Source organism: Salvelinus alpinus, chromosome 3, assembly GCF_045679555.1.
Source record: "Salvelinus alpinus chromosome 3, SLU_Salpinus.1, whole genome shotgun sequence".
Taxonomy (NCBI): domain Eukaryota; kingdom Metazoa; phylum Chordata; class Actinopteri; order Salmoniformes; family Salmonidae; genus Salvelinus; species Salvelinus alpinus.
In genome coordinates, this window is record NC_092088.1 from 13,496,408 (window position 1) to 13,505,350 (window position 8,943).

The 8,943-nt window shown below is 43.0% G+C and overlaps 1 protein-coding gene across 3 annotated transcripts in view; it reads right to left on the reverse strand.

The window, feature by feature from the left end:
* Window positions 1-8,502, reverse strand: part of LOC139570044 (carbonic anhydrase-related protein 10) — a 390,295-nt gene extending 381,793 nt beyond the window's left edge. The window contains exons 1-2 of one of the 3 annotated variants that reach the window (XM_071391495.1): window positions 8,197-8,502; window positions 7,103-7,585 (exon numbers count right to left, since the gene is read on the reverse strand). In XM_071391495.1, the coding sequence (XP_071247596.1) occupies window positions 7,103-7,163 (61 nt within the window). In that variant the 5' untranslated portion in view covers window positions 7,164-7,585; window positions 8,197-8,502. Of the gene's footprint in view, window positions 1-7,102; window positions 7,631-8,196 lie in introns of those variants that run through there. The other 2 variants (XM_071391498.1, XM_071391497.1) reach the window with 2 other exon arrangements.
* Window positions 8,503-8,943: the final 441 nt, after the last annotated feature.

An 8,943-nucleotide genomic window follows, 5' to 3' on the forward strand; every position in this document is an offset into this window, starting at 1 on the left:
CAACAACAAAAAAAAAGTGCAGTCCGGACCAGCCTTGATTAACCAATCATAGACATCTATGTTTCACAAGTTTGGACAGCACAGTTACAGTACAGTAAAACACAGCAGAGTACAGTACATTACAGTACACAGTACAATAAAGAAAAGTAGAGTATAGTACAGTACAATACAGTAGAGTACAATACAGTACTCTAATGTACTCAACTCTACTGAACTAAACTGTACTGTACTCTGCTGTACTCTACTGAATTAAACTCTACTGTACTATACTGTACTTGTATTTACTGTACTGTGTACTGTATTGTAATGTGCTGTACTCTACTGAATTAAACTGTAGTGTACTGTACTTTACAGTACTCTACTGAATTGAACTGTACTGTACTGTACTCTACAGTACTCTACTGAATTAAACTGTACTGTACTGTACTCTACAGTACTCTACTGAATTGAACTGTACTGTACTGTACTCTATAGTACTCTACTGAATTAAATTCTACTGTACTGTACCGTACTGTACTCTACTGAATTAGACTCTACTGTACTGTAATCTAGAGTACTCTACTGAATTAGACTCTACTGTACTGTAATCTAGAGTACTCTGCTGAATTAATCTCTACTGTCCTGCACCGTACTATACTCCACTGTACTCTACTCTACTGAATAAAACGTGACTGCCCTGTACCGTACTATACTGTGCTCCAATGTGCTCTACTGTCATGTGATGTTCAAACTTGTGAAACAACCTAGACGTCTATGATTCGTTCTGATTTGGATCTGCTCATTCGAGTAATAGCCAGCATGCTTTGCAAGTGTTTGTTTTTACTTTTACATTTTGGTCATTCAGCAGACACTCTTATCCAGAGTGACTGACAGTCAGTGCATTCAACTAAGGTACATAAACAACAACATATCAAAGTCATAGCAAGAAGAGAAACAAATCTGTAACCGTTACTCAGAATGTTATTGTAGTTGAAGCGTTCTTTTGGTTTATTTTGTGGGTTGGAGTACTTTGTACAAAAAGCTATCAAAATTGCATGTGACAGATGGGAGCAATAATAAGTACTCTGTAGCATTCTGCATTTGGCTCCTCTTTCCTATATTATTGTGATATAATGCTTAGTGCCAGTGCACACCTGGTTGTGTCAAGAGACTGCATAGTGTGCTAATTGTGTATTTGTGTTACAGGCATGATCACCAATTATCACCGAAGAAGTGTAAACAAAAAGGATAAAGGGTAAACAAAAACAACCGCATCAGGATATTGAAAGAGGATATTACAGTATGCTGAATACTGTCTGGATCGCTCTGTCTCTCTCACACCCTCCCACACAGACAGTAAAGTACACCCTGCCTTATATCCCCATTACTGGACACACATCTGCACAGGATTATCAGATTAGTGACTGGAGAGTTTGCGTTCCTGACAGGGCTGTGGAGGCGAACTGGGACACTGTGGGGAGTGCCGTATGTGTGTATGTATGTGTGTGTGTGTGTGTGTGTATGTATGTGTATGTCTGTGCGTGTGCGTGTGTGTGCTCGCAATTATTATACGGTGGCAATCAGTGCTTGCTTATGTGCTTACGCATTACTCATGCTACCCTGCAATGTGGTACCATGGTGAGGCCCTGTGCTGTTTTGGCAGTTAAACCACGCTCTGCTCCAGTCACATACACAAACAAACAGCTCCCTCTAGTAAATTACAGCTGTGTGGAGGTCGTGTCATTCTGACAGGCTGATAGACTTGACAGAGAGGGTGATCTGAGTGGCACACACACACGATGCCAAAAAACACACTCTCTCTCACACACACACACACACACACACACACACACACACACACACACACACACACACACACACACACACACACACACACACACACACACACACAGTGGCCATGCGGTCCAGACAGGCAGAGGCGGTTAGGGACAGGGACAAGAGTAGGGACCCGTACGGCTGTAAGTTTGAGACACACAGTCAGGGAGGACAGGATGACTGCAGACCTCAGCGGCATGGAGACGCTTCAGTCCCATATGACTGGATACACTGAGGGACACTCCGGTTCCTGTGTTCTCTCAGAGGAAAACAAGTCTGTGTGTTAAAAGGGTATTATTATTTTTTAACGGTTTATTGTCTAGTAGTCTATTCTCTTTGGTCTTTGTTTGAGAAGTTGAGGTGGTTGAAGATAGTTGACAGTTGGAATGATATATATGGATACGTTCATCTGGAACACTGTAATATTCATAGAATAGGTTTGTAAGGAAATCAGAAATCTGTGAGAAACAAACAGAATTGTTTTCCAGCGAAGTGAAGAACAAACACGATAAATAAGCAGCAAGCGCAGTAATTATTTTATGAACTCACTTTGGAGAAAAAAAAACGAAAGCAATACACAGAGTATTGCTTCAGGGACATAAAATACAAATTAAACACTTGCTTAACCGCTTTCACAACACTTAAATACATTCTACCAGGCTACAGACACGAATAAAATCATGCAAATTAATAAAAATATTAGATGTACCTTTCACAAAGGTATTGTGCCTACTTCAGAGAGAGGGAGGGAGTGGGAGGAAGCGATAGAGCCAGCGAGAGAGATTTAGGCCTCCTGCAGTCACCCAAATGAGCCTCCAACATGAAAGTGAAGGGGTCCCATGTTGAACTTTTGAATTAAAGCCGGTGAATTAGTGCCGTTTTAGCCGCTGTGCTGGAGAATGCATGAATGCTGCCTGCTCTGATTTTTAATGGTAGAGTAAATGCCTCTCCTCTAAACGAATGAGAGACGCTCTTTAGCCGGAGTAGTAAAACAGCAGCATTCGACTGTCATTAATATCACAGTTCTCAGTCAGTAACTAATTGAAGTGAATGGGTTTTAATTGAAGTGAATGGGTTTTAACTGTTCCTCTCTATCCTCTCCAACCATGGGGAACGTGGATATGAGTATGATAGGCAGTTACTACTACTGTACAGGGGGATGGTATGAAATAGTATTTATCTGTTGAAGTTATATAGACTGTAACCTTATGGAACATGGAAATAATTTGGTTTAGAGAGATGGATTGTTTTAGAAGTCTTTTGTGTTTGTCAGACCCATTGCCCCATGCAATTACATAGTGAATGTGCAGGTTGTGTGGTCAGCAATTGTCTGTAATTTTCCCATTTAGAGCTTCAAGCAATCTACAAGGTACATTGACTAAGAGCACATTATTCAAGTAAGCAGGGTTGCAGGGGAGACGGGTTAAAGAAACCAATTGGGAGACTGGAATAATTAGGAGGCCCAAATTGGACATTTCTACTTACACAGAGTTAACGGACTTAACTACCAACATTACTGAGTTTTCAAACACATATAATTGTCTGCTTTGACCCCCATGTAATTACTTGATGAATACATGTGCACATGGGTAATGCTCTATTCTTTTCCAATCCAGACTCAGGAGAGAGAGATTTTCTACAGTAAGCCAGTGACCCATCTAACATGTTTTGATGTAGGTATTATATTCAGAGGATGTCTTGGATCACTGTATTGACCCAAGGGTGTGTTTATCCCCCTCCGTTAGAGGCTATAGGCCTACTGATGATGGATGGACTGTATCTGGTGTCTGTTAAACTCAGACAGGCAGGAAAACAAAGAAGTCAAGGATTGCATTGGAAATGGCAACATTCACACTTGGAGTTCCGTCAAGTGGAAGCTTGGATGATGTTAAATGTTAGCGTGTAACAGATGTGCTTCAGGAAACTACGATCATGTAACGAGTAAGCTTGCATGAGACCTCACAGCGAAAACGGCTTTAACTCAGTGGGCTAATGCAACCTTGAGTCGCGTGAGCAACCCGGGTTCATGACCCAGTCTGTTATAAGGGGATTGAATAATAGAGGAACCTTTTACAACATCCTTGAGACTAATAACTGCCAATATAAGCCTAGTCCTTTTAGGGAAGAATGGATGGGGCTGGGGGAATTAGAAGAGCGGAGAACCGTTTGATTCCAGACACCTGTGCAATATTAGGAGGTGATGCTTCAGTCAAACTGGTGTTAATGTAAATGTCAGCCAGCCAGCTCCAAATCCCTACATCTCCCGAGATAGAGAGAGAGAGCACGAGAGAGAGAGCACGAGAGAGAGAGAGAGAGAGAGAGAGAGAGAGAGAGTGAGATGTGGACAGTATGTGGACACCTACTAGTTGAACATCTCATCCCAAAATCATGGTAATTAATATGGAGTTGGTCCCCCCTTTGCTGCTGTAACAGCCTCCACTCTTCTGGAAAGCCTTTCCACTAAATATTGGAACATTACTGCATTGCTGCAGGGACTTGCTTCAAATCAGCCTCAAGAGCATTAGTGAGGTCGGGCACTGATTCTGGGTTGCAGTCTGCGTTCCAATTCATCCAAAAGGTGTTTGATGGGTTAGAGGTCAGGGTCAGTGCATGCCAGTCAAGGTCTTCCCACCGATCTCGACAAACCATGTATGAATGGACCTCATTGTGTGCACGGGGGCATTGTCATGGAAAAACAGGAAAGGGCCTTCCGCAGACTGTTACCAAAACGTTGGAAGCACAGAATCGTCTAAAATGTCATTGTATGCTGTAGCGTTAAGATTTCCCTTCACTGGAACTAAGGAGCCTAGCCCGAACCATGAAAAACAGCCCCAGACCATTATTCATCCTCCACCGAACTTTACAGTTGGCACTATGCTTTCGGGCAGGTAGGTAGCATTCTCCTGGCATCCTCCAAACCCAGATTTGTCCGTCGGACTGTCAGATGGTGAAGCGTGATTCATCACTCCTGAGAACACGTTTCCACTGGTCCTCAGTCCAATGGCGGCAAGCTTTACACCACTCCAGCTGATGCTTGGCATTGCTCATGGTGATCTTAGGCTTGTGTGCGGCAGCTCAGCCATGGAAACCCATTTCATGAAGCTGCCGAAGAACAGTTGTTTCGATGAAGTTGCTTCCTGTGGCAGTATGGAATCCAGTAGTGAGTGTTGCAAGCAGAGGACAGACGAGTTTTACGCGCTACGTTCTGTTGTGCCTATTGTATCATTTTAGGAGATTAAGCCATGTAATGCTGTACTTTTTCAAACCTTTAACCTTTTACATAATTGAAGACATTCTCTGGTACTTTTGTATACTTTTAAACAGTAGTTCTGAAAGTAGTACTCTCGAGCAAAAACAGTTGCTTTCAAACAAGGGATTTTGTGGCTAATTGAGGTAAAACAGTAATTCTGTAAATAGATTATGCATGTATTAACTACACATTGACACATCCAGCCCAAAGTAGGAAGTTTAAAAAAATACTTGTTGCCAAGGTTCAAGAGCATGTCTTTAAACGGATCATCACGGTGTGTCTTCAATGACCTTTTGCGGAAAAGAGCAGTCTGAGCATGTTTAAAGGTAACCTTTCCAGTCTACAATATTCTGTAGGCTACTCTCCTCAACCACATTCCCGCTGGTATCAAACTTGAGTTACCATGGAAATAGCAGGCCTGTGCGAAAGAGGGGGAGGGATTATATGTGCATAAGGTTTGGCAGCTAGTCTACATATTTTACAATTTGATACATAAAGCAACACTGGCAAGTCTGTAATAACGTGTGTAATGTAATAACGTCCATTCACTACGGACCCAAGAGGCGCAGCAAATTATTGCACACATCCCTCCTAAAAAAAATTGGGGAAACAGATAAAGGGGAGGGGAAGGGGAAGGAGGGGAGGGACGTGCGTGAGTGGTCGTTTATAACTAGCCTATAATCATAATTTGCAGTCAGGCTCGAAGGGAGATGTGGAAATTCCAAACTACAGTCGTGCGTAGTACATGCGCTCACAGATCTGAGCGAGAGGAGGGGAAGGAGGGAGGTTTTGCGCACACCCCTGGTCGTCACAGGGAATGATTGGGCACATGCCTCTCAAGTACAGCACTCAGCCCTTGACGGGTACCTGCTTCAATATTAGGTTGTACGAGTATCATCGGAGTTTGATATCAGAGCAGGCGGGTAGTCTAGTCTATTTGCCTCTACTGTACGCAAAGATTCCCTGCAAACAATATTACATTCGTCTCCAATAGTGGTATAAGAAATTGTTGGCAGGTGGACTCGCATTGCAGTGATGATGGATCTAACTAACGCATTTAACTTAATAGTCAACGGGGGTACGCATGATGGTACAGCCCAGCGGCGCTTCAACCCAAACAGCTCTCACCGACGCGCACAAGTATTACCCCATTCGATCGAACTCGAACTAATCTGATATTTTAGCTCCAAGCATGACATAATAAAGATAAGTCAATACTGTTCCTATCTACTACGCAGCACCTATCCACTCACACGAACAGTCTAATAGCTGTAGGCTAATAGTCCTGGAACAGTCATCGCGCCATGACCAGTGCATGCGTTCCCATTTAGCCCACTCCACTGAAACCTGTATCAGTACGGTGGTTATTCATGCACGTGCAGCACTGGATAACTGGCTCGTCATAAGAGTTCAACAGTAGTGGTAATACTGTTCAAGGATATTTTCCTCGAACTTTGCATTCACAATTTAACGAAATAAACCTCGATTTCACCTGACGCAAAAATTGTGAAAACTTCAGCCCCGAGTCTAAACCTATTAAAGAAATCTGTCGAATGAATTATAATATTGATGAATTGTTTCCCATTCAACGAAATCATTCTCACACGACCTCTCTCCTCGTGTAATCATTCGTTCAGTTGACATAATTGATATCAGTTGATAACACTTGCATAATTCAAACCTGAACATAATGAAATACAGCAAGAACATAATTTGGGGTACAATCTTATAGGCTACCCTATTATATCTGTTCCCAGTGACATCCACAACTAAGTGAGATCCGAGTTTCAGGCAGATTCTGATCTGTAAATGTCTTCGTTCTCAAATGTTTCCTATCAATTAATTCTACATCAATTGGCCTATAAACTGAACCGACTTTCAGCGGCGTACATCATTCATTACAAGGTTTTCATTCATTTCAACGTTTTCTGCAACATTTTACAACTTCGTTACCAATTTTCCTCCCTGCGTTCTCATGCACCTGCCCTTTTGTCCGTCTCACACCGGACCCACCAATATCAATGACTGAAAACTTACCTGATACACAGATGATGAAATTGGCGTGAAGAATAATAAATAGTTCCCAAATAAGATCCATTCTCTGTCTTCATGCCAGGTGCATTACGCTCGGTAAAAACGGGGGTAGCCTATCAGTTGCCGATGTCGAGTCTTTCCAGTCTGTAGCCCGCTGCACACCTTCCACGAGGTATTTTCCACGCCAGACTCATAGCAAGGTCTATATCCAAGACATGCCAACACACTCTCCCTCAAAACTACAATCCCAGAGAGACAGAACCACAAACCCCAGACCCAAAGGTAGAACGAAAGGTAGAGTCCTGGAAGCAAAAGTCAATTGTAGGCTATTCACACAGTAATAGAGTTCCAATGTGCCCTACCAAGACCATCCATAAATGTACTCGTCCCTCGCGTTGTCCCTCGCATCGGTTGCTCTTTGAAAATATCGTTTCAGTCATTCTGTGTAAACACAACCATGGTCGAAGTGTCTTCCTCCTCGTTATCCTGGAAAGAGGGACAGTTAAACTGAGTTAGAGTTCAAAGGAATAACCTAGCTTAAAAACCTCTGCTTTACTCTATAACTATGAATGGGAAAACTCCGTCGGGGTGTTTTAACTGGCATAGACAGAGTGATGGACAGGAGAGCAGGGGACCGCATCCGGACTGGGCGTTCACCGGCAAGGGGGCGTACTTCGCTCATATTCACTGTTCAGCGGTAGGATAGGTCTACAGTACGTTCCGCGCGCTGTCGCGCATCTCACGCGCACACACCGCTGCTACACAGCACATTTCATGAAAACTTTAGGAACCCCTCATCGTCTATTAGAATGTCTGATAACATCTTCAACAATATAATCACTAATACTTTACACATCCATCCCTGTAATACGATGAAGCCTGAGCCATCAGCACACTGAGGCAAATCAACTCAGTTTCCCCCCCACCCCCTTTATCATCAGCGCAGCTCCGTGCCCACTCACACATCCTGTCAAACAACACACTGACGCAGTTCACAACACATGCACAGGCTGCACTGTAGCTTTGGGAAAAAAACAACAGCAGGCTAAACTTAGCCTACATGCAATACAGAGAACCCTAGAGTGAAGGCTACTTACCGTTCTCGAGAAGAAAATGGACTAAATCAAAATACGGTTATCCTAATGTAAAACGAAGCAACCGACTGATGCCATCGAGTCCCCAAAAACGTCGATATGCTATAACTTTCACACACCATTTAAAAGTTAGTATAATCGTCGATATAGACTTAAATGTCTTATCCCGAGTTGAAAACAGTAGTCTTCTGGCACGCGGGCACCAGGCGATGCCACGAGCCCAAGGAGAGAGCTTCCAGATTAGTGGCGTCAGAAAATGATGCGCGGGCACGTGCGGTGCTCCATAAACGAACACACGCGGGCAAAGGTAGATGAGAGACTGTGGTACCCAGCCCTCATGGTAAGGGGAGGAGCTGGCTTGAGAGAGAGAGAGAGAGAGAGAGAGAGAGAGAGAGAGAGAGAGAGAGAGAGAGAGAGAGAGAGAGAGAGAGAGAGAGAGAGAGGAGAGAGAGAGAGAGAGAGAGAGAGAGAGAGAGAGAGAGAGATCTTTATCGTCATTTAATTATTGTCCTCTTTCGTTATTGTCCTCTTTCGTTATAACAGTATTTCCTGTTAATAGTATAACTCAGTGAGTGTTGTTTTCATTATTATCTATCTGTGTCATTATTGATTTGATACATTTCTATATGTTTGCTTTGGCAATGTATGTGGTAACACTTTCAATGCATAGCAAATTCTTCAGTGTTGAATCAACATGGTCTATACGTATCCAAACTTTTCAGTGTTAAATGAACACTTAGCTTAGTACTT